The sequence below is a fragment of the Condylura cristata genome, unplaced genomic scaffold, assembly GCF_000260355.1.
Source record: "Condylura cristata isolate star-nosed mole 26May11 unplaced genomic scaffold, ConCri1.0 scaffold00036, whole genome shotgun sequence".
In the NCBI taxonomy this organism is placed as follows: Eukaryota; Metazoa; Chordata; class Mammalia; order Eulipotyphla; family Talpidae; genus Condylura; species Condylura cristata.
Window position 1 is genome coordinate 3,590,535 of NW_004567137.1, and position 26,785 is coordinate 3,617,319.

At 46.6% G+C, this 26,785-nt stretch overlaps 1 protein-coding gene across 1 annotated transcript in view; it reads left to right on the forward strand.

Moving 5' to 3' along the window:
- Window positions 1–17,249, forward strand: part of ITPR2 (inositol 1,4,5-trisphosphate receptor, type 2) — a 450,179-nt gene extending 432,930 nt beyond the window's left edge. Inside the window, exons 56-57 of the mRNA XM_004693199.2 lie at window positions 14,112–14,273; window positions 14,918–17,249. Of these exons, the coding sequence (XP_004693256.1) occupies window positions 14,112–14,273; window positions 14,918–15,004 (249 nt within the window). The 3' untranslated portion in view covers window positions 15,005–17,249. The remainder of the gene's footprint in view (window positions 1–14,111; window positions 14,274–14,917) is intronic.
- Window positions 17,250–26,785: the final 9,536 nt, after the last annotated feature.

Sequence of the window (26,785 nt, forward strand, 5' to 3'; positions counted from 1 at the left end):
CCCCACCTGCCAGGTCCTGTTTCAGGATATAAGAATACACAATGAGCTTCCCTGGTGGTATAACGGGTTAAGTCTCAGCACTATGAAGCTATCCAGGGCCAGCAGGGTGACTCATAAAATGCAGCAGACCTCTCCTGTCTCTCCCACAAGTCCCCTCAACAGTGCATTTCAGTCAATCTGCCTGTTCTTCTTCCCAATCTGTCTCTGGTGAATCTTCGCACCTCCCCACACTTCTGACCTGTAACCCAGTTCTTGTGTGCATAAATAAAGAAATCTTTAAAAAACAAACAAAAAAAAACACAAAAACTGAAAGCCCTGACTCCCAGAACCTGCGCTCTCTTACCTGTAACAGACAACTGGGTCATGTCAGGAAATCTGAGATAAAGTGGAATCGGCAATGGCGGGGACTGAGATGGGGGTGCCCAGGACACTGAGCAAGCTGGGGGACCCAGGCCTCAGCAAGAGCCAGTCCCTGAAAAGAGGGGGCTCACACAAGGGACAACCTGCAGGCTGGTGAGGAAGGCAGCTGTTGGTGCGGAGGCCATAGGGGAAGTGACAGAGACTGGGTCACACAAGGCCCTGGGCTAGGAGTTTACAAGAGAAGCTAGAAATCTTCATGCCAAAAAAAAAGTGCTTTCACTTTTGATTCAATCTCCTCCGTTAACAGTAGTATACACTCTTCTCTCCTGAGAAGGAAATGGGTCGAACCTACTAGAGGAAATAGTTTACATCAAGCCACCTTCAGTGATGTGGATTTCTATTGCTTGGAGCCCCTCAAGCAGAATGAGTAGAGGGCAGAGAGAACCACTTTAAGATCCTAATCCAACAGCATCCTTTTCACTTTATTCTATTGATGTAAGCACACCCCGGGGAGAGCTCTTTGCCTTGCAAAGTGCTTCTATCCTGAATGTATCTCCAGTAGCGGAACTCAGAGGGTGTCCTGTCTTATAAACTCTATTTATAGCTGTCTAGTGCAGTGCACACTCTTTGCAGATCTCAGACCAGCAGCCATAGGGAGACCAGTTGCTCGACCAGCACCGTCACCTTCTGTTCATGAGCATCTCCCCTGCCTCCCTGGCACTGGCCTGGCCAATCCCATTTCAACCCCACCTGGGGGGCTGCAGCACAGTGTTGGTGCTAAACACACAGAACAGATGCCACCACTCTGGTCCCTGCCAGACAGTCCCCACTTCAGACAACAGCCACACTTGGGTGTCCCTAGACCACCGTACTCTGACCAGGTCACTTCAGATTCAGGGTTTCCCATAACCCTTTTCGGTCCAATAAGTCAGCTCACACAATTCAGGAAAGTCCTATACTTGTGATTAGTTTTATTATAAGGTGGCTACTGAGGAAGACCATCCAACAAAGAGCAGGACTGGATGAGGTGGGCACATGAGGTGGGCACATGGCACTTCTGTGCCCTCTCCTGAAGGAGCCTGGTGTGGCATCTGCCCTGTACATGCCACCTGCACCAGCCAGGAAGCACCAGGTCTGCATCTAGAGCTTCTGCCAGGTCTCCTTACACTGAGTGTGGGCTGCGGGCTGGAACCCTGGCCCCCACAAAGGTCAGGCTGCAACCCCCAAGCCTATAATCAGGAGTGCCGGGTCTGCCTCTATCCTGAAGCTATGTGGGGGTCCACCAAGAGCCACCTCGGAGCACAAAGAATAGTTCAGGGAGTTTATGAACAACAAGCATCGCTGCCATCCCTGGAATTCCCAGGGTTTACAGCAGGAAGAGAAAGCTAACGGAGGCAGAAGCCAGTTGGAGAAGTGTGAGATCAGAAGTTGCACGTGTCTCGAGAGCACTGGGGTGGGGGCATGTGCACATGGCAAAGGGTAAGTTGTACCCCCCAAAGTACATAGTTATGTAAATGAATGACAATCAAATTTGATTAAAAAATAAATTGCCCATTGCTATGGGAACCTTTTTGTAGGCATACACATATACACATGTATAGTTTTAACTCAAGACATGTTTAACTCCATCTCATTATGGAGACAAGATAAATGCTTAAATTAGAAAGCAGTTCAGACCTCAGCTGAGACTATTTATAAAACGTCTCAGGGTGGCATCTCGTCAGTACCCAGCACCCGTGTGCAACCACCAATCATAATCAGAAACCATGTTATGTTATCTGACTGGCTCCATCATGTGTCAGAAATGAGTTTTACATGTAGAAATTGCTTCAGTATTTCAGTTGTTTCAAATCTCCCATGAGACATATCTATAGAAACAATCAGGGAGATATATGAAAAATGGCAAAAGGGAGGAAAAAGCATGAAAGCTAAATAGCCTCAGTTTTTAAAAATTGGAGAATTTGTGAAGTTGCACAAAAGTTAGGAAATAGCACCTACTTTGTGATCAAGCCCTCATTGCCACACTGCGCTTGCGTGGAAGTGCTATGTGGCCCGGGGCTGCCGTTCCTGCTCATCTAAAAACCTGGAATTCACGGACCTTCAGGGATTGGCATCCTGCAGCTATAGTCACCCACAATCATGATGCAAGGAGCCGCGCCCCCTGGAGCTACACCTGCCTGCCATGTCCTGGGCAGCCTGAGGCCTCCCTTGTTTGCCATTTCTCTTGCTCATTCCTCTTGCCCACATCTCGTCTCACATCTAACACCTGTAACAGCTGCTGGCCAGCGTTCAGCTGGTGCCCTGTAGCTGCTCCATGTTCAGGACGGCATTGTCTCAGTGCCCAGCCATAGGTAGGTGATGGAGCGGTGGCTACGGTGGAGTTCTGTTCACCCATTTATAGTCAGTCCTAGTCCAAAGCCAGCTGGACACCAAGCACTGCTATGCTCTGCAAACTAATCTAACTTAGGCTTCGGCCCAGGTAGACCATCTACCTATTGCTTCCTTCCCAGACCGGCAAACTGACTTGGACTCAGCTTTGAGCTCAGCATACCCTGTTTAAAGAACCTGGTGAAATTCTAGCCTTCAAGCTAGTAATGAAAGAGTTGAGATTGCTATACAACCTGGCAGCTCATCTTGGTCCAACGGTGATTTTATTGTACTTTTGGGTCGTACCGACCCAGAAGAGCACTTCCTCCATCCAGAGCACCATCAGACGTTCACCCCAGGTCTGGATCATACACTTATGAAGATCTCTAACCCAAACTCACTCCAGCTCTTTGAAGGACTTTTGAAATAATTCAGAGACCAGTCAAGAAGCCCATTAATGATAAAAACGAAAGAGAAATTCTTAATTTTCCTGGAAAAGTTATTGAAATCTAAGAGGAATGTCAAGAGAGTATTAGTATTCATCCATTTTATAAGAAAAAAAGAAAATAAATAAGAAGTACACATCTAGACTGGTCCCATGAAAACTATATCAGAATTATAGGCAGTTTTCAAGCGACCAAATACGTATGATTTCCTAAAGGATATTACCTCCAAATCAACTTTGCAGTAGTTTACATCCATAAATAGAGGATTCCTAGACACTGTCACCCTCCTGTTTGTCCAGGTACCATAAGTGACGCTACAGGTTTTATGGGAACCCAGAGGGGCCGTAGTTATAGCCTTGTCTTTGCACAGAGATGAGCAGCTCAGATGTGCTCCCATTTCTCCAAAAGGTTGTTTGACTATCCTAGCCTTTGTATGGTGACACATTAAGGGTTTTCTTTAAGGCTCATTAGTGATATTAAGGTGTCACTGGTTAGGTCTCCAGTTACCAAGAGTCGTTTTTCCCACACTATGCATCAGAATAACCTAGAAAGCTTGTGAACACACAAGTTACTGGGCCCCAATCTGAGTTTCCGATTCTGTATGAATTTGCATTTCTGGCCACTTCCCAGTTGATGCTGATACTACTGGAAAGGGCAGACAGACCTCGAGGACCAACTTTTCCTCTGCTTAGGTAGTACATAGACAACAGGAGACACTTAAGGAAGCCAGGATGGTTAGACAACTTGGTAAAGTAGCTTAATAGCAGGGCCTAGTAGAACATCTGCTGGTGAGATGGCAGCTACAAACGCAGTATAATCACAGTGCAGTGGGCAAAGCTCTGGGAGTCGCCCCTGTAATCTTATCACAAGGTGAGTGATAAGATTTACTAAGTAGTTGGCTCACTTGGTTGTGTGGGAGAGAGCATTTTTTTCCCAAACCAAAGAAGGAATGTAGTTTCTCTGGAAAATTTTCCTACTTCTTTGTGTCATACAACCCTACATAGCATGTAGATATAGAAGGGGAAAGGCACTCATTTCAAAAAGTAACATGCAGGTCCTAAAACAGATTGAATTCCATGTGTTGTTCTGTTGCATTTGGCTTTGGAATTACAGTATTTCTGAGAATGTTATTTTTTTTTATTTTTTTTTTTAGAAATCGTATTTTCTGTGTAGATTTGCATATAATTTTCCTTGAACATATGAATTTATTAATTTTTAAATAAATGTGTTACTCTTAATTCAACTCCTGTTGAAGAGAGAGAGAGTTGGCTGATGCGATGATTAAATTTGAGGGACATTTCCGGAGAGTCCTGGCAAGATATTGGACAGGATACTTCTATCAAGAGGTAGAGTAGCTGGAATATGCCCCTCGCCAACTTACTCCTGCTTGTGATTAAAACATAAAATGGTTGCCTCAACTTCAACAGGTTCCGAACCCGTCCAGACAATGTCCGGTCTGAGTAGCCCCTTGGTGAGAGCTGGCTTAGACACTCTGAGGTTCACCCAGTCTGTGGCCAAGTGGCTCTTGGAAGGGGAACTACTTTGTTTTGTTCTCATTACTGACTTTGGGGGTTTAAAGAATGGGAGGATTTTGAGGTGAACGTGCTTTCTGTTGTCCTTTGGGAAGAAAGTAAGATCAGTACAGAATAACTGAATAAATCAGAAATAAAAGCTATTAAACCAGGAGTCCAGGAAACAAAAAATACAGCTGGTGACATGTTCTAAGGTTGAAAGACCCAAGGTCATCAGTATGTCTAGTGTATCGGGAGATTTCCCATTTATCCTGCTCCAAAGTCAGGTGCACCGTCCTCTGATGTGTGGCTGTGGCTGGCAGTTCGGTATAGACAGACTGTGTCTCTGCAGCAAGGGGTTCTTTAGCCATCCCCTCCGGATGTGTGGTGCCAGTGTGGGGATGACCAGAAAGCCCAACTGGCAGCCCGTGCCTGTCTCCATGGTGTGCATTCTCCCAGCACCAGGTGCAGATGTTAGGACACACTGGGTGACCTAGTTCTCTTCTCCAGAAGAACAGTGTGCAGTTCTGGCCCAGTGATCCATTTAGAAGCATGTTCCCTGGTCTGTCTGTTCGCAGCAGGCATATTAACCAAGTTATTTTGGTTACCTCTAAATACAGTGCTATCCCCCAGGTCTGTCCAGCTGGCACTTGCAAATAGTCATTTACCAACTTGACTATCCCCTCAGTAGGTATTGCTGTGGTGCCACCTCCCTTTGCTCTACTCCTGCCCTCTTTGCCCAAGTACCATTAATGCCCCTTGGACACAGTGAGCTTCAGGAGGAGAATCTGCCACGTCCACTCTCCACACAGTAGCCGCAGGTTCAGTTGTATGTGTCTGGGTGTAGGCACACATCCACACATCCTGCCTCCACACATATATCCTGTGTGTGGGTGCGTGTGTGGGTGCTGTAAAAAGATGCCACTCCTGTCGGCAAGCCTCCTGTGGCTCCACTGCACACAGGCTCCTGCAGCTGGTCAGGCCACTCGGGTGCTTCAGCTCCTGCCCTGCCTGTGGGGCCTGCGCCACACCCCCGTTAAACCAACCTTGCTTCTTGTCTTCAAATATGCCAGCAGCAGTTTTAGAACTGGGCCTGGTCTTACTGTTGCCTCTGCTAAAAGTCCATTTCCTCATTTCTGTGCAGTTAGCTCCTTGTCAGTTGGACATTACAGACTTTAGCCCTGCCCAGTCTACAGTAGCTCTCTCTGTTCATAGTCTTACTCCTTACCTGGGGTTGTTCATCTTCTCCACACCCTCCCTCCCCACCAGTCACCTTTCATTTGACCGTCGACTCCCTGAGAGCCAGCTGGAGCCTTCGTGACTAGCCTGCATCTGGAGGGGTGTCTATGACAGAGTAGGTATCACTAAACGTGCTGAAGCAAGGAAGGGCAGGTTTGTGGATAATCTAGAAATACAAGGGGAAGGTTCACACTAATGATATGTGCCTTAGCGAAAAGTGCCAGTTTCCCTGCCTTACTGCCACACTGTGCCACAGACAGCAAGTCCTAAGCATCCATCTGTTTGACCGACAATGAGTGTTGTGTGCCCGTGATGTACATGTTCTATCAAATAGAAGATGTGAGAAGAAAGCAGATACAGGTACTGCCCTCAAGGGGCATATGCATTTGAACATTGACAAATTTCAATTTCATGTAAGTGATAACCTCATAATTGATTGTAATTATTACATAATTATATAATCCTTAAGATAATTATTATATAATGATGTATGCACTGTATGACCTGATTCAGGCTCTCCACCACCCTAGTTGAACGTTTTATTATCTGAACAAAATGGACCAGTGTTAATTTAGCATCAGGTCCTATTAGTCCTTTTTCGTTTTCTTCTCCCATCTGGGCTCTTTGAACATACAACTGACTCCGGTTATCTCAAAGAGAGAAGGTATTTGTGGGAGGAGGTAGAAAATGAGCAGTAAAGAAAAGCAGGCTCAACATGGGCAGAATCCAAGCCAGTTGAAGGGCACAGTCTCCCACTTGCCTGGCAGGATGGAAGGTGCCCTGGAAGAACCCTGGCCGCAGAGGCCTGGCCTAAGTCTGGCGTCATTGCTAAGACCATCATGAAGCAGGTGGACACACTGCCCCACTGTGGACCTCGCTTGTTCACATCACAATCTCGTATGAGGAAGACACAGTGAGATGCCCCCTGCAGGCAAGTGACCTGCACCCAGCCCTACGCCAACAACCCCGGCCAGGGCCGTCTCCTCCAACACAGGAGGGGCTTCAGATGCCGGGCATCCAGAAGTTGGCAGATGGCCTCTTGAGTATTCAGTGCTCTTTAAAATCCTTTGCCCTGACCTCACCATGAAGAAACCTCCAGTTCTTTTCTACTCCAGTGAGACTGGCCACTGTTCACACCTCAAATTATTTGCAGAAGAAAATAGGTCCTTTTTATAAAGGGGCCAAGAGAATAATTGAATGGATTCAATCTGGAAATTGATCAATAAGATGAAGGAAGAGTTGGGGTCTGAGGGATAAGAATATAGTCTCAGCAGCATACTGAATTGACAGGAAAAGAAACACAGTGGGAAAGAGACTAAGACTTGTCAGGCGGGACACCCCCCACCCCACCCCACGGCCCTGCCAGACCCCTTAGCTGCACGGTTGTTACTTCTCTTTCCCTTGTGGTCAGTGTTCCCCACTTAAGACCTCTGTTGGAAGTCAGCTGCAGGATCTAGAAGGGCCTGACCAGCCCTTGGCTTCCTGGGTCACGCACAGCCCACGGGTAGGTAGCGAGCCCACACCGCTGCAGCACCTGAGTCCCTACACCTGTGTGGCTATATGGCCTGGCCCAGCGACACTGCTAGCTGCTGACAGGAGAGCCGGAGACCCCGCAGCCCTAAGAGTCCCTGTGATGTGGCCCTTGTAGGCCTCCCCAGTGTGAACCACTCTCCGGCTGTGCTCTGTCCCTAGTTGGGGAGCAAGCTGAACCCCACCCCACCATGTGCAGCTGCAGCTGGTGAGGAAGCACGGGTAAGGTTCACTGCCAGGGCTAGGGAGTCTGGGATTCTCCAGAGAGAATCCACAGCAGCTTTATGCCTGTGTGCAGCCGCTGCCATCCAGTCATGGAGGGCAGGAAGTTCCAAAGAGGGGGCAATGCTGGGAAGGAACAAAGGGCAAGGGAAGATGGTCTGGGGGTCCCTGTTCACTGCCCACCCTCTGCCCAAGAGGAGTCTGCTGCTCACCACCAGGACACAAGGCAAAGCTGCATGTTTCAGCATCTGTTTTTCTGCTATGTTTCAGCACCTGTTTTTCTGGCTGCTGTCAAGAATCCTGCTTTTCCAAGCAGGTGCATTTTCAGGTCACCTGGGGTTGGGAAGCCTTAAAGATCAGGGCTCTCTCAAGCCCCCAAGTGGCAAAGGCTCACCCTGCAGTAGGCAGGGCTGCCAAATGAACCGGCCAGCTCTGTGCCACGTCATTTTTCTAGCGCAGCAAAATCTACTCTCCTTCCCTCCCTATGTTGAGAAAGTTGTCCAGATTTTCATTTCTTGATCCACGCAGCGCTTACGCATCTGGCTGTGCAGGCAGGTGCTCTGCAGGAGGCGGCGGAAGCCCCTCACCAGTGTGGGTGCCCGTTACTGCTGAGATAGAGCCGAGGTGCCAGCGTGCATGCAGGTCCCCAAGCAAGAAGCCCACCATGCCCCTGCTAGGCTGAGCAGCTAGGCTGGGTTGGGTTGGGGGCTGTAAAGTGAGAGTGAAAGAGAGAAATGGGAGAGAGCGGGGAGAAGGGAGGAGATGGGGGAGGAAGAGTGAGAACTCTCGTCACTCTGCTCTGTAGCAAGTTCTGAAGCCAGGTACTGACCTCTCAGGTACACTGAGGAGCAGCGCAGGGCAGGTGAGGGACAACCCCATCGTCAGAGGCTGCCCCAGACAGGTCACCTGTGCAGCCCCTGGCTAAGTCGCTGCTCCTCCTCCTACTCTGTTGTCATCTGCGACAAGGATGACTCAGTCTGTGCCGTAGCTGACGTGCCCGGGCCTGCTCGGACCTGCCGTGCAGCCTGCAGGCGCTGCCTTTCTGTCGTTTACAGACAAGCAACTTTTCATGGATCACACGCAAGCTCTAGAAATGTGACACCATTGCTCCAGTGTCCAGCCCACTGACACCAACCAAACTCATTCCTTCCTGATCTCATTCCGGTATGGCAAGGACTCACTGTGGTCTATACATTTTCTTGGACTGGTTGGTGATCAATTAGGCAGCAACAGGGATAGATTATATTTAAGAGTTGGCCCATTGCGTAATAGGGGGGATTTATCCAAACAGGGAAGACGAGTGCAGGGACATCTACCACGACCGTGTTGTAAGACCTGAAGAAAATGTAAGCTTTCCAGAATTCTTTCGGGGCGCGTGTAACATGCTGCGTGTGGGTTAACGAGGTCTCAAAGCTGCCTCCAGCTCAAATGCTGCGTTTCTGTTTGCTCCCTTGACAGCTCAAGGCTTCACTCCCCTGGGAGATTTGCAAAGCTTCCCTTGCGCACAGAGCTCACAGAATGACGTGCCAGAGGGTCACCCAGGGTGTGGCATTCTGGCTCACAGATGAGGAAACCAAGATTCAGAGTAAACCCCTCTGCTACCCACCCGCCCTGCACCCACAGCTACTTTGAAGCTGAACTAAAACCAGAATTCAGGTGTCCAGTCTGTTCTGTTCTTTCTGTATCACCATGCATGCTCTTCTTTACATTTAAGAACCAGATATGAAAACAGAGCCACCAGGTCTGCCTGATACAGACAACCAGTTGCTCTATGAGGCAGTTACATAATTAAGCCAAATTAATGTAACTGTTGGAAGGACTATTTGAAAGATTCCTACACTTCTATCAGTCTTTTCATTCTCTAGAAACAAACATGAGAGCTTTGAGATAGCAAGAGTGATAGCTGGCTTGCTCTTGTGCTACCTAAGACTTGCCTGGCTAGCTCAACTCTGAGTTGCGCATTTTAGAAACCAAGGAGAAGCTCTGAATTTCTGTTCATCTGTGAGCAGCAGCCTCCCCAGCAGACCTAGAATCTAACCTCTCATCTACAGCTTCCTGCACTCCACGTGACCCTGAGGTCAAATATTCTCATTCCTGGTGAAATAAGGAAATGTCGTCACACTCACTAGGCCCAGGCAGTTGGGCGGCCGCCAGCCATGTGCGTCTCGCAAGACCTGTGACGTGGATGAGTAACTGGGGCCTAACACTTGCACCACCCGAGGTCTGGGTAGATGGTGGGCTCTGGCCGTGCCCCAGCGCGGGGATGTGCTGCTCAACGGTCCTGCCCTGGTCTGTCTGCCCTGCCCACGTGTCACTTTCCTCCTTCCCCTGCTCAGCTGAGTGTTCCTGGCTGCTGGCCACAGTGGCCTTAGAGGACCAGCAGCCTCTCTGCTTGCAATGAGAGGCAGATGCACCTTGCAGAAGACCCCTGTTGTGTTCAGGTTAACTGCAGAAAGAAAGTCCTTTCTGCACTCATTGTGAGAAAACATCCGTCGTGGAAATGCAAAGACTGGCTTTGTGAAATGGTTGGTTATGCTTTCCCATTGTAAATAGTCAACTCAGGCCCCTTAAAAAATAAGGAACCCAGTGGTATACAGGGGAAGGGAAGAATGAAACAAAAAGCAGCAAAGTAGGAGAGAAACAAGAACAGAGAAGCTACAAGAAGCAAAACAGATCAGAAATACCAAAAGTGGGTTAGAAGAAGAGAAGGAATTTCAAGCACTAATTTGGGAAGACTCAGCCATGGCCTTCCCACCTCAGCACAGTGCTGGCTCCGCCTAGGGTTGGGGGGGCCTTGTCTGTTCCCCCTCTCCCACTGGGCTCCGGGAACAGTGGGTGCGGCTCACACTGTTGGCCCAGTGGCTTGCAGGGCACAGTGCCAGGTCGGAATTAGTAAATGAAGGGGAATAAGGAACACATTGGGAAGAGCCATCACCCCCTGGAGGCGCCCCGACAGCTGGAGGCTTCCTCAGCAGCAGGAGCCGCTCTGTCTTCTTGGGGCCCTTTCACCAGTCTCCCCCACATTCCCTTCTCAGATTCCCACAAAGAACAAAGTAATAGAATTGCTAAGCGTTAGGAAAGTTTACCTCTGTTTCCTTTGGAAACTTTTGGCAACTTGGTGGCGTCACCTGTCCCCCTGGGGGTCATCTGTCCCAGAGAGCTGCCCCGCTGGTCCTGCTGTGGGAGGCTCTCAGCATCCTCCCAGCCCAGGGTCCCATCCTGGCCAGACGGCTCTCCTCTCGAGTAGCTGCCCTACCCCCTTCCCGACTCTGTGGAAGGCCCTAGGGCAGAGTTGGCTCCCCACCACCAAGAAATCCCCCACCGCCCCCTCACGCGAGGCATGGAGTCCCAGTCCCACGCACCTCCATGCTCTCATCTGCTCTGTCCTCTCTATTTGTCACAGATCTGCGCCCGGCTGCCCACAGCCGCCTCATCCGCGGGACCACAGGCCTCCCCATCAGGTCACCTCGGGGGCTTTGGCAAGGAGTCACGCAAACAGATTTAGAAAACATCCATCTTCCCCACTAATACTTTGTACCCATTTAGCACGAGCTGCCCAAATTGACAGGTAGCTGTGCAGGTGTAAGACACTCTCCACCCAGAATTTTCATTTCCTCAATCTGTCCTTCAATTTTAAACTTCACTTTCTGCCCAGTGCCCTATCTTGCCTTGAGCCCTCTCTGCGGGTTAGCTGGAGACGGGTTTGGTCCCAGCTAAGCAAACCCTGTGCCAGCTCATTTCCCTCCTTTCCAGCTAATAGGTAACATTGAAGGTGGCACAGAGCCGGTGGACATTAGAACTGAAGTTCAGTGCAGTCACCGAGCCGAGTGGTCACAGAGCAGTGACACACCAGCCCTGTCTTCCCCACCCTCCCGCCACTCCCTCCACACACCCAGGTCCCACCCTCCACCTGCTGCCTGCTGACATCCGGCTTCCTTCCACACCCACCCCAGAGGAAGCACCGCCCTGGGTCTGCCTCTCCACGTCTCCCCCTGGCTGTTAGTGAGCAGTGGTGTGTGCCAGGGCGGTGACGCAGCACAGCCTCCCATTCTGTCCAGCGGCATCCCTGGCCTCCTTGGCTTCCTCTTCCCATTTCCCAGAGCAGCTACTTCAGATCTCCCCTGCTCCCTCCTCCTTCCCTGCCACTTCCCCAGCGGTATGTCTGTCTCCATGGGCCAGAGTTCTTTGGCTTCTTTGGCTTCTGTGCACTAAGGAGTCAGTCACACTGCCCCAAAGAGGTTCTGATGGTTAGAGGTGGTAAGGCTGGAATCTGCAGGGTTTTATATAGATATGTAATATATATGATAATTATATCATATATATTATATAATATATATATGATAGTTCATTTTTACATCATTTGTGCCTTTTTCCATCTCAGTTGTAACCCTGTGGGCTTCCCATCACTGAATCACCCATGTGCCATCACTATAGTCCAGTGCACTTCCCCTCCCCATTTTTGATCCCATTCCCCCACTCCACCCCCATAAAATGTCTCTGGTATATAGCTGTTCAGTATTATTATTTTCTCACCTGGTCCTTTGTGCTCCTGCTATGAGTGAAACCATCTGGTATTTTTCCTTTTCTTTCTGGCTTATTGCACTAAGCATGATCCCTTCCAGTGGAACCTGCAGCTTTAACAGGCACCCCCAGGGGATTCTAAGGTGGGCAGCGCACCGGCCGGCCGGGAGCATGTCCTAAGCCACGAGCTCCCTGAGAGCAGACAGTCTTCTGATTTCACCTCAAAACACCTGATGACATATCACAGGACTGATGGAATGAATGAATCTGGCTGTCACTGTGCACTTTAGAATAAGTTACTCTTCTTTGAAATGCTAATTAGCTACAGCTCTTTAGATGCAGCCTAAAAGTCTCTTACACATTTTATCCTTCATCCACCCTTTTCGCTGCCATTAGGCCTAAGGAACTGTAAAAAAACTTAACCCAACAAAACCCCATCCAAAGAGCAGATGAGATGGAGACAGAGGGGCAGAGCTTGGGCCTTGGCACTACGCCTTAGGAGAGGAAGACCCTCTGCAGACGCACCCTGCTAGAGAGCCACTGCACTTCGGGCTTTGTAAACACCACCGTGCCCTTTTCTGGAGCAAAAGGGATTTTAAGCAGGAAGGTGGGTGCTAAGGATGTTGGTAGAAGGTGGCTTCCAGAACGAGGTAAATGCACACCCGCACACCCACTGAGTAGTGGGTGGGGCTCACCTGGCTTCACATCCTGGTCTTTATTGACTTGAACCTGGCATGATTAAAGGGTTGGAGCCTCTTGTTTCCTTATCTGTAGAGAGGACACTATGATCTACCCCGCAAGCTTTTTTAGCTTGAGACATAGAAGGAATGCAGTGATTCTATGATGCTAGGTAGTTTTCAAGGGTGCTGGGTATCCGGTTAATTGTCTGTATCACAGTGGAAGGGGAACAAACACACACACACAAAATCTGCCTAGAAAAACAGAAGTGGTACTACTATCTCTTGCCCACCAGGGAAGTCTCAGTCTGAAACCTCACCCTCAGTGTCATAAAATGTTTCCAGAGGGAACAGACAGTCACCTACAGCCATGCCCTTCTGCTTCCCTCTCCCCTGAGCTTGTCCTGGGGAAGTGGGAGGTGAACCAGTGTGGGTGGCTGGAACTGAAACATTTCTTGTACCAACCTCCCATCCTGCCACCCCTTTCTTTTTTGTGCCAGACAGGGAGGAAAAACAGCTCAGGCCTAGGCTCCACTGAGCAGCCTCCCCAGCCTCCAGGCCATGCCTGCATCACCCCACAGGATGCAGAGCGCTGTTTTAAGCTCTCCCAGGAACTCCCCGTGAGTCCACCAAAGTCCTGATTATTTCAGATCTTCCCCAGCTCATGAAGCCCAATGTCTGACCCCAGTTCCACTCCCACCTTCAGTTGGTGGCCAGAAACCTTTTGCTTCCAGGGCTCAGAAACTTTGACTGATTTTAAAGATGTATTTACTTATGCATACAAGAACTGGGGTACATGGCAGATGTGCGGGGTTGGGGGGGGAGGTTGGTGAGAGGACTCACCAGAGACAGATGTATTTATTTATGCATACAAGAACTGGGGTACATGCCAGATGTGCGGGGTTGGGGGGGGGAGGTTGGTGAGAGGACTCACCAGAGACAGAGCGGGGAGCAGAACAGGCAGCCTGACTGAAACGCACTGCTGAGGGGAGCAGTGGGCGGGTCAAGAGAGGTCTGACGCACCATATGGGTCACCTCCTTGCCAGGGGATCGAACACTTGCTGCAGTGGCTGTGGCTAGCTTCACAGTGCTGCACTTTATCCCCTGGCACTACTAGGGAGGGCTACAGAACTTTTGATTTAAATGTTCCTAATACTGCACACCCTTCAAGTCTCTTCAGAGCTTCAGACCCCTTCCACGGGTCCTTGTTTCTGAACAATTATTTGTTTGCTTTTTAGGAGAAGAATTTAGACTGGTTCCCTCGAATGAGAGCAATGTCCCTCGTCTGCAACGAAGGGGACAGTGAGCAAAATGAGATTCGGAACCTGCAGGAGAAGCTGGAGTCAACCATGAGTCTGGTCAAACAGCTGTCGGGGCAGCTGGCAGAGCTGAAGGAACAGGTCAGTGAGTCAGGAGCCGAGAGTGGGGGTGGAGACCATTCCCCACCTGAGGGGTAGAAGCCAGGTTGTTCTGGGAGCGAGACACAGGCATGAAGGCTGTGCATGCCAACAAAGAGCCCCCACATTTCAGCATCTGCTCATCCTACCTGCCCACCTTGGGTGACCTGCCTGTGGAAGGACCCATGTCAGAAAGCGCCAAAATGTTGGGAGGTCCCAAGGGGGGCGCCTGCTTTCTGCCATCGTAGTAGCTGCTACATCCATTGCCCAGGCAGATCATCACAAGTACCTACCATCTCAATCTAGAATCAGCCTCTCTGTCCTGTAAGGTTGTTCACTTCAGTAAAAAATAAAGTGATGACCGTGCCAGCGGTGCCTGGGACCCAGCAATGGCAGTGCCTTTGTGACCAGCAAGCACTGCTCTAAAGGAACCGTGGTTCCTGTTTCTCAACCACAGAGAGGGGTTTGCTCCTTTTCTCCATTTATGGAAATTCATTTAAGAAACATTTTCCCTTTTCTGACAAATACATTCTATATGATGCCAGACAGTCTCAGGGTTGGGGACGACTGCCCCCAAGCTGTGTGCTCCCCAATAGGGTCAGAGGGGAGGAATCAACTTCTCTATCTCTCTTTCTCTCTCTCGCCAGATGACAGAACAAAGGAAGAATAAGCAGAGACTGGGCTTTCTGGGATCAAACACACCCCATGTGAATCATCACATGCCACCACACTGAGACCCTGGGGGAGCCGTGACGAGCCTTTCAGCAGTGTCCTGCCCGCTCGCTCGCTGAATAAAGAACTGAGATGGAGGGAGTGAACAGCGCCTATTGTTGGAAAGCTAAAAACAACCCAGCACCAAGATGTCGAGTGGTTTCGCTCTGAGAACAATCTATAACTGTGCTCTCATGCCTGAGAAGACCATGCTCAGAATGCAGCCTCCAGAAAGCACACCCGCGCCCGGCTGAGGCCAGCAGCCCGCAGGGACGCAGACACCACATGGAGGCAGGCAGAGCCAAGGCCGGCGTTTTGCCTCCCAGGCTGACGGCAACCTTTGCATGGCTTGGGTGGAGTTTCTTTTAATTACGGTATATGGGTTAGTGACCCAGGCAGTCCTGCTCGGGTGACTGTTTCAGAAAACAACTGAAAATGAGAGTTGCAATGAAAGCTGTTCACGCTTCCAAACTGGCTGTGGCAGGCAGTATCCCCCGTGGTCGCTCGCAGCGCCAGGGACTCAAAGCTCTGGGGACTTGTGTCTGGAGCCTCGGCCCCTCCCGCTAACAAGAAGACTGGAATGTGATTGTGGACTCCAGATTCAGGAGGAGGGGTCCATGTACCTTGGTCAAAACAGGTTCTAATGATGTCTGGGCTAAGATTTTTAAGAGCTTTTGGGCAGAAAAGGTTGGCAGAAAGCCCTAAGAAAGGATTTTTGAGAACATGTGTATGCTATTAAAATATATGGAGATGAGTAAGTGAAAATACTTAAAGGTGACAGAAATATTGAGAAGCTGGTGATGATGGCATTGCCTTTTATCACGGTGGAGTTTTCTCAATTCAGGTTTGCTGTGCTTAAAAATCAGAATGGTTTTATTTATCTAACCCCTCCTGCAGGTAGGAAATGAAAACCCAAGAAATTTATTGACTGCTCAATAAAATGCCATACATTTCAAACTGTGTAAGAATGTCTGGAAATGTAAAAAAAAATAATTAACTCCTCCTCAGATTGTTAAGTTATTCCACCAGAATGTGTGAAGGGGGAAATAACCTACCATGCTCCCACTCTTCTTAGAGACCACTTTCAGAGGGACAGGACCATGGGCTTCATGTGGTGGGGAGCAGACACACAACACCTAACTCTGGAAGTCACTTTGGAAAGTAACCTCTGCCCTCTACCCCCACCGGCACACAGATTCCTCCCGAGTAATTAAATTCTCCAGTTATTGCTACCATGGTTTAAGGTTCCCCTTTTAAATGATTGGGGTGCTTTAATGCAGATTAGCCTTTTGGCTCCTAAAGTTCTCAAGTCGTGGTCCATCTAGGTAGAATATAAAGGATGCCCAAACTGAGCCTCCTTCTTCACGCAGCCTTAAAAGGTACACTCAGAGCCGAGTGATGGAAGTGCGATGAGTTTTTTAACTGAATCTGGTGGCACCCCTCCCCCCACCTAATATCTCCCCCAACCTAAAGTTTCCTCATTCTGACTTCATAGCATTTTTCCCGCGGGTCATCAAAGAACCTCACTCTAGATGGAAGTAGACCAAAGCCACCAGTCTTTAAATCCAAGACCATCACTGTCACGAACAGCACTAGATGACAAGTCCACTTCCAAGTGTTTTCACAGGCAGAGAGTTCTGTCAGGTAGGGAAAAGAAGAGACAGGAGAACGTCACCATCCTCCCATCTGGGAGCCCACCTCGGCTTCAGCACAAACACAGTCTTTCTGACATCTGAGCGTTGAGAGTGCACTGATGTGTACAAATGCGAGTGACCTGCTTTTCAGATAATGAACTCTTGTTCTTCGGACACTCCTTGTCCTGTTGTGCAGGGACTACACCATTGAGTACCCAGAACTCTATCAAAGCCTGGCCTGACCCTGCCACTGGCTCACGGCAGCTGGCCATGGCACAGAATGTTTTCTCCTCTCCAAAAGAAAGGGCAACTAACACAACTCTTATTTGATCAGAATTGAAATATCTTTCCTCATGTTTTTCTTTTCTGCCTAACTACTTCAGAAATGATCAAGCAAAATAAAAACAAGCAAATTTTTAAAAAGGCACTTTTCAGACTGTAATAGGCATGACAGAGAAGATAATAATGGGGAAAAATTGATGTTTGATATAAATTTGTATTTGCTATGTATATGTTTGCTAATGCAAGTGGAATATTTGACCTAGGTGTTAATTAGCATCCTTGTATTTATATAGTGATATTAAAATAAATACAATCATCTTTGATTTTGATGCTAAAGGAAATGTTTTCCTACTTTGTTATTAAAATCCGTATTGGTTTGAAAGTATCAGTTTCTACTGAATATAATCTTTAGTTTTTATTCCTCTCCAAAGCCCATTCTGAAGCCCAAAAGTACAATGCAAGTTATGTTTCCTAAATTAAAATATCATTTTTAGAAGAGCAAACATTTGTATCGTATAAGAATAAACTGCTTATATGTAAAACTTACCATATTTTTCACCTTTAAAAAGTTAGTGCAGGCCCTCCCTGGTGGAGCAGCGGGTTAAGCACAGCACTAAAAAGTTAGTGTACTTGGCCCTCCCTGGTGGCATGGCAGGTTAAAGCTCAGCACTATGAAGCTGTCCACAGCTACTGAAGCATGAGTTCCATCCCCAGCCAGGGAGGTGACTCACATGGCGCGGCAGACCTCTCCTGTCTTGCCCGCTGCTCCCTTCAGCATTGTACTTCGTCAACTGCCTGTTCTGCTCCCCACTCTGTCTCTGGTGAATCCTCTCACCCCCATACCTCTGACCTGTACTCCAGATCTTGTATGCATAAATAAATCTTTTTTTAAAAGTTAGTGTAGAAAAGGGCTTATTTTCTTGCATATTGAAACTTTTGGTGACAAGGATGCAGGATGCAGCAGCTAGAAATTTTTAAGATAAGATTAGGAAAATATTCAAGTGGGAACTGATGTCACACTTTTGTCCATAGTCTCAGCTCACAACTCATTGGTCTTTGCAAAGAGTGTTTGCAGATTGTCTGCTCTTCTTCATTCTGTAGTTGTTTTATTACAAATACTAATACAGTGGGTCCTATCCCTAGGATGAGAATAAGCAGAAAGCTTTGGGCCCTGTGGTCCTGGAGAGCAAAAGGAAGTTTGGAATACACTACATGTAGAGGATAGCAGGTGTGAAGTTTAGAGGATTAAAAAAAAAAGCAGGGCTAACCCTCCAGGGCCACAGTAGACTGGTACCTAAGTAAGCAAATACTGCACTGCATACTGATGGCACCATTAACTGATGGCACCACTCACAGGCCCACAAGAGATCCCTTTGACATACAAAGACATGTGCTTGGTGGAGGAGCAGCTGTGAGGCATGTGCTCCCTCTGCAGGTGTTCTGTCTACACAGAACAAATCGGCTTGTTGGACCCATAGACCTGTCCTAGTAGGTTGTGACATATGATATGCAAAACACAGAAGTGTGAGCCTCTTTAACATACACACACACACACACACACACACACACACAAGTGTCTGCAGGACCTAGATGAGTCACTGGACTGTATGAAATCAGGAGGTTCGCCCTATGTAAAGAGTGGGGAGGACAGAATGAGCTTTCCATTTATGAAATTAGACAACTAATTCCAGATGTTAGAAATGCTGAGGCCAACCGTGGCCCTCATATCACTCCATTACTCTGTCTAAAGTCATTGGTAAAGCGTTCCATGCAAAAGAAAATACATAAAATTCTAAAATTAAGCAAAGTCACTAAAGTTCGGAGTAAAGCGCGTGAAGTTTGGGAAATTGGTAAACAAATGTGAACCAGTGTGTTTGGACTTGAATCATTTATAAAATTATCCTGTCAGTACTTCTCATATCACCAATAGACATTCACCGCACCCCTGCATTTGAGGATTACTATATTTGCTTCAAAAAAATAAGTGACTATAATATGCCATGACAAGTATCACTTTTTACATATGATGCTTTAAGTGCTTTACTCACTTCTTAACGTGTCTCTAAATAACATACTTTTGGGGATGGAAGTCAGTATTCTGGAATTGTATAGAGCAAGACATGAAGGACATAAAAGCTGGTGACTTACACTACACTGATGAGCTAGACCACATGGACCAATGGCCACACTTGTTGGGGGCGGAGGTTGAGCACATCCCTGGGGACCCACACCTGGTGGTATGTCTACCCTGCCTCTGTGCCCCAGGGCTGTGTGAGCACAGGTCATTGGGTGCTCCAGGATTTCCTGTTCTCTACACCCAGGGCTTCAAATGCTAGTTCACTCAGAAGACAAGACCGGCCACAAGACAGCGGAAATCAAAAGGTGTTGCATGAGTCACATGAAAACCACGATGAGGAGTCTCCCCTCAGGGGGCATCTCCCAGCACCCCAGTTCCTTGAAGAGTGTGGCAAGAGTTGTTTTGTTTGGAATTGGAGGAAAGGTTGGGGAGGAAACTGGACAAGAGTTCCTCTTTCAGGAGGGTAATTGGCACAAAGGACAAGAATGTGCATGGCGTGGGTGAGTATGGGTGTCCGCAAGTCACCCTGCCTTTGGCTGGTCAGTTGGGGTGCTTTCAGGAAGTTTCGGGAAAACCAGGTCTCAAGCGCACCACTACAGGCCAGGGATCCATCTTAACATTGACGGTGTTACTCCCCATGGCAGACACGCTGGCGTGAAGCACAGAGTGGCAACATGGGAACAAAAGCAGAGACCAGACTTCACACAGGTAGAAAACATACGGGAACAGATTAGCTCTGTTCACTTTGGCACCATTTAACAGGAAACTCTGGTTTTCACAAGTTAAGTATGGATTTTCCCCTAGATTAGTCCATTCCCTTTTAACTCTGCCTTGGGAGGTAAAATCAGCTCAGAGTACATTTGGGAATTCAGGAGCAGGTGTGGGGTGTCTCTGCCATTGAAGACAAGGTTTCCCTTCCCCCACACCTGTGTGCAGAAGTCTTGAGGCTGCCCCCTCCCCAGTATCTGTGTTTTTCACTTTCTTTTATAGTTTGTCTCCAAATGAGACAAGTGTATCCAACTTTCAATAGCTGCAATCATCTATTCCTTTTCTTTCCACATAGGTCAAATGGTTCTTTGGGAGCCTCGTCTCCTCAACTGTACAGTGAAATAAATTCTGTAAACACCTTAAAATCTGGCATGGCTTTATAAAAAACAACATATGACTCTGAGGGTTTTAATAGGAAAGTTAGGTGAGGGTGGGTGACATGGGTGATGACTATTCTAGGGAGCTCGCTGGGGGCAGTGGTGGCCGAGGTGATGGCCATGTTTCAGTGGGGTTGGAGGTCACAGAGTGAGCAGGAAGCAGGGAGAAGTGAGCAGGCACCTGTCAGACAAACTCAAATGTGCTCTGCCTCACTGCCTTCCAACTCCAAAACCCATGAGACACATAAAAGCAGCTGGTGCCGCCTCTGTGGAATCATAGGTGTCTGACCCAGGACTCAGAGGTGCTGAAGGAGACTGGATGGGAGCCGCAGGCTGCTGGGTCCCTGCTGCCCTGCACCAGTGAGGTGAGCCACATAGGCTGGAAGCTGCAGCCACATCAGTCACCGACTTTCAAACCTGACAGCTGGTGCTTCACTTCCACCTTACAGATCTCATAAAATATCCCTGGTGGTCAAAATGAACTGGTACCCCTGAGAGGAAGGTGATTCTGGAAAATGGAGTACCAGCCAAGCTACACTGATAAAGATGCTCCCCTACCAGACACCTCCATGCCTCCATCAGTGAGGCTCCTTTTCATCCCGGACAGAAGACACACTTCCCAGCACTCACTGCGGCATGGTGAAAACATGCGTCTATAACCACCAGTGGACTAAGTGCAATCAACACGCCAAGGCACTAAAGCCATGTACAACCCACAATTTTCTCAAACCACATCAATCATGGAGGCCAAGGCGGATACAGCCTGAAATCCCTGAGTCACCTCTTTGAAGGACATTAGCCTGGAGAGCCTTGAGTCCCGCAGCAAACTTGGCCCCAGTGAGAAAGAAACTTTACTGTGTTAAGCCGCTGAAGCCTAAGGAATATTTTTCCTTTGAGTTATTGTGAAACAAGTTATACTGGCGGTGAGGGGGAATGAGAATTCACTACTACAGAGTGGTCTAGCTATTAGACAACAGGAAATTGACCCAAACATACAGCTCTAATTAAAGCCAAATATAAAGAAAAGTCTACATATACAAGCTAGTCATTATTTTTACTCAAATATTGGTCTTAGTTCAAAGTCCAATAATTCAGGCATGTCTAAAAACTTGACTCAGCTCTAAAATGAAACCAAATCTATGAATATGGAAACTGAGGTAACATGAGAAAGTAGACAAGGCAGATCTTTGAAATAAATACTGTAAATATGTACCCTGTTAATCGTCTGAAAGCCTGCTTCTCAAGATTTTGACAAAATGCTTACAAAGGTATCCATCATAAAGTGATTATTGGATTACATATTGTTTTCCTTTTACAAAAAAATTGTAATGTTTAACATTACTTTTGTGTTTTAATAACACTTATAAAGTTGTATGAAATTCAGTCAGTGTTCCCTAAGAACAAGTGTTTCCAAACTCATTTCACTAATAGGAACATTGGAATTGTAGCTTAAGTGAATGCCATACTCATAGTTTCTGTTTATTTCAACAAGATATTTAAGAAAAGTTGCTTTTATTACTCTGGACAAGACAGAAAAACCAGACCTGGATGAAAGTAGCATCCCATAAGTATGTAAGCAAGTGGATATTTTACTTTATATGAGATTAAAATGAAATGTCCTTGGGCTGAGTTAGGCCTCGATCCTTGGCCTTTTCCCCAACCAACATGGATTTGAATGTCTGGAATAGAGAAGTGGATGGCAAAATTATAAATGTTAAGATGACATAAAGATGGGAAGCAGCACAAACATGAGGAATGACAGAGCAAAAGTCAGGTCAGAAAACTGGAATAATAAACAAAGCTATTCTGATGAACTTTAAGTGGGAGAAAAGTAAAGTTTAGATCCAAAGACACATCTGTAGAAGTGTAGGACAGACAGCCCTCCATGCAAAAATAAAATAATCCCTAACTATATTTATATTGTCATTCATGTTAACCTGTACTTAGTGATTATTATATTTAAGAAATATTATAGAAGTCCAGGTTAGGTGTTTCTTTTTCAAGAAGTAGGCACCAGAGATTTAAAATAGGGTAGCTCTCAACAGATATCCAAAAAGGAGAATCTATAGAACTTGGAAACCAGTTGTAAAAGCAAGATGGAGGAATCCAGAATGACTCAGGCTCTTGGGGTGGTGAACAGGGAAACAGAGGTACTGTCATAGAGACAGTGTCTACTGAGACAGTAGCAGCCGATGTGGGTGGGGGCAAGTAGAAGATGAGTGAATTCTTGAACATAGTGAGACTCAGTTGTTTAAGGGCTAACCAGAAAGAAGTATCTATTTGACAGTTGTGGATATGCATTGTGCTAGGTAATTGAGTACTTAGCCTAGTCTACAGATGGGCTCTAGGTCTCAAGTGTAAGCTCTGAGGACATGAAATAGTCAGGGCCAGAAACAAGAGATTTAAGAGTCAACATGATATGCACAGCAGTGGGATTCCAAGGAATAAACAGACAGAATAGATAGTACAAAGAGAAGATCAAGGTTATAACTCCAAAGAAAACCTAGCAAGAGAAGTAAAAATAAATAACAAGTAAGTGAGAAAGAAAAATCAGAGCGCTAGAGTGAGAACAAAAGCAAATGATGTGTTGGAAGTCAAAACAGCAGAGAGTTTCAAACAGCGGGTACAGGACTTCCTATTGAGTGTTAGCAGACTGGCAGAAGCAACTTCTAACCTAGTCACAATTATGTAAACACCAGAGAGTGGCATATTTCATAAAAACAAATTGAAATGCCATAATCATAAATAACTAGGTAACTTAATACCATAACTAAAACTAAGAAAAATACATGAGGGAATTTTTCTAACTGCATCTGGGCCATTATGTATGATCCAATGTGATTACAAGAGGTCTCCCTCCACAAACAAGCAATTCTTAGACAGCTGCAGGGGAGCATTTGACTTTAATTACCTGAAGACAGCATCAGTTTCAAGAGTTAAAGACTCATCTCCCAAGACTACCTGTCATTGCAAGTCCAGGCTATTGCTTGGGCTTCTGACCAATCAGCCGTCAGTCAGAGAATACCACAACCCCTCCCAACATTTCAAGATCCACCTGCAGATCCAGGCTGTGCTTCTGTCCTGCTGGTCTATAATTCAGAAATTCCCACAACCCTCTTCTCAGCTTTGATTAATAGACTAAAACAGCACACAGAAGTCAGGAAATCTGTTTCCTTGTTAGATCACTGATGTGTTACAAAGGATAGGAATGCACAACCAGATGAAGAGAAATGTAGGACAAGGTCCCCAAGGACATTTGTCCTTCTGTCCTCCTGGAACTTGGGGTCTTCAAGGTGACTTAGAAGTTCTCTGCAGCCACTCCCTTTTGGACTTTCTTGGAGACTTCATTACATAGACCTGAGTGATTGAAATTAATCCCCTCCCTGATGCTCAGGGGGTGGGAGTGAAGTCCCACCCCATATTCATATCAGTTTATCTAACAAGTAACCCCCTTCTTTAAGTGGTTTTCAAAGTTACCTTCCTTCAAATAACAATAACTATCATCCTTAACATATAGGGAATTCCAAGGTTTGTAAGTAAGGCAGGCACTGTGAATGAAGACTGTCTGAGATGGAGCTTTTCACCACCTGAAATGTGCAAATATGTACTTCTTGTAAATCACAACATCACAATCACATCAGACAGTGCCTTCTGGAATCATTCCTTATACCATGTAAGGTAGGAAGCTAGAAGAAAACATTCACACACCCTCACATTTCTTCCCACACTTTGGGACATGGGTCACTCTCACCTGAAAACCATGACGTCCCCTTTTACATGAAACTGTGCTCCAGTCACCCATCTCCTGTGCCAACTTCCCTTCCTCCTCTTTACTCCCCTCAAAGCTCCTCACCCCACCTCTTCCTGCACCTGGCACTACCAGACTAGGACAGTGTGGGTGAGAAGCAAGGTGCACAGGGCTTGTCTGGTCAAGGCAGGAAGTATTGTGAGCCTGCGTGGGAGGTGGCTGGGGACGAGATCTACCAGGCATGTCGGTTCTCCACACGTTGTGAAGAATAATGTCCTGCCACTGACTCTCCTGTAAATGAACTTAGAGCCAGAGGGGAAGATTCCACATGAACTGCTGACTGAGCAAGCCAGTCGTGCTTATCAACCTGCTTGAGCAAAAAGGTGACTAGGGAATGCAGAAAACAGTCTCCCACCAAAAGGTGTTTTGGATGTGACTGCTGATGAAGGGCAGCCAGCAGAGAGCAGACACCCAGTGGCAGGAAATGCCCTAAGGGTCAAGTACCAGTAGCACTTTCAAGTCAAACTTCACATTGTAGAGACACACCTGAACACTGAACTGAAAAGGAAGCTCCAGAGGAGCCACGTCTGTATGTCAATGTTTAAAGATGGTTACATAAAGCATGACAGGCAGACTCGGGAGATTTTAAAATGAGAAGCAGGTCACTATCACCAGTTGAAACTCAGCTTCCTAACTATAGGTTCCAATTTTTTTACTTCAAGATACATAACACATGAAGACTTTCGTGTGTTTTTCAGTGGTTTCAACATTTCCTGTTGGTTCAGCACAGCCATTGAAGTATGTCTCTTCCCTTGGTTTAAGATAACATGACATGCAATGGATGGACACACAGGTACAAACTACACATATAACAGACATGTTGCACTACAAAGTATTCAGACAGACTTTGTGCCCAAACAATCTTACTAACCTGATATCTCCTTCAAAGGCCCTGGGTGGCTCCATGACTGAGCTGGACAGGCAGTCTTTCAAAAGCCGTGCCCATCCCAAAATGGCCAAACCCCTCTGCTCCTACCCGATTTGAACTGTTCACTATTCATTAGTTACCTTATTAAATTAACGATAGTACCACTGGAATAAAAAGGGATGGACATATCAAGGGGGTGGAATTAAAAGCCCAGAAATAACCCCCCACATACCATCAGTTAATTTATAACAGGCAAAGCAAGAGTATACAATGGAGAAAGGAAAGCGTCTTCCGCAAAAGGCACCAGAAAACCTGAACAGTCATCTGAAACTGGATTATTTAACACCACACTTGAAAATTAATTCAAAATGGAATAAAGATTTGACTACAAGACCTGAAGCCATGAGTACATACTAAAAAAGACATAGATCTCAGAGATAGTTTGGGAAATTGACATCATTATGTAAGAAAATAGCAAAAATAAATAAATGGGACTAGACTGAATGAAAAACCTTTTGTACAATGAAAGAAACCAAAACATAAAAAGCAATCTACTGACTGTGTGAATGTGTGTCTTCACACATATATCCAGCAAAGGTTCATAGTCAAAATATATTTTTTAAAAAAGGTACATACAACCCCACAGAAACAAAATACCCCAATTAAAACAAGGACACTTGTCCAAAGAAGATATGACATGAAAGAGTGTTCAACATTACTTCTCAGGAAATGTAAACCAAACCCAGAATGAGATGTCATTTCACACCAGTCTGAATACCCTATACCAAAAAGACTGGAAAGGACAAGTGTAGCTGAGATGGTCAAGTAAAACACTGCCATTCAATATTGGTAGAAAAGCAAGTTGGTGCAGTTTCTATGGAAGATGGTATGAAGATGCCATAAAAAACTAAAATGGGTTGTTTCCATGTCTTAGCTATTGTAAACAATGCTGCAATGAACAAAGGAATGCAGGTTCTTTTGGGGAGATTTGGGGAGATTCCTAGGAGTAGAATTGCTGGGTCATATGGTAGCTCCATTTTTAGTACCTTTCCATAGTGGCTGGACCAGTTTGCATTCCCACCAACAGTGTAAAGAGTTCCTTTTGCTCCATATCCTCACCACATTTGTTGTTAGATTTATTAATGTGGGCCATTCTTTTTTTAAAGATTTATTTATTTATTCATACAGAACTGGGATACAGATCAGAGATGCGGAGGGTGAGAGATTCACCAGGGACAGAGCGGGAAGCAGAACAGGCAGATTGATGAAGTACACTGCTGAGGGGAGCAGCAGGCAGGTCAGGAGAGGTCTGCCGCAGGCAGGGATCGAACTCATGTGGAAGTGGCTTAAGCTTCTTAGTGCAGTGCTTTAACCCGCTGCGCCACAAGGGAGGGCCATAATGTGGGCCATTCTTACTGGTATGAGGTGATAGCTCATTGTGGCTTTGATTTCCATTTCCATGATTATAAGTGATGATGAGCATTTTTCTCATATGCCTATTGGCCTTCTGCATTTTCTCTTTGGAGAAATGTCTATTTAACTCTTCTGCTTATTTTTTTTTTACTGGATTCTTTGTTTTTCTTGAGTTATGTAAGCTCTTTGTAGATATTTGATATCAGATCCAGTTGTGTGGAGTACAAATATAAATTCCCCAAAACAGATGACTGTATCAAGAAAATATAGTATATATACACAATGGAATACTACACAGCAATAAAAAATAAACTCATGCCATTCACAGCAACATGGATGGAAATGGAAGGGATTATGATCAGTGAAATATGTCAGAAGGAAAAAAAAAAATGTTGGATGTTTTTACTTACAGGAGGTATGTATGGAAACCCAACAAGGGATAGAGAAAGGGGCGGAAAGGACAAAACCAGCAGGCAAGCTATAAATCAGAGACATACAGCAGAAGATGAGGAGGGAAAGGGATCAAAATAGGGAATAGAAAAGCACAAGAGACTATTATGATGGCTCATGGTTGAGT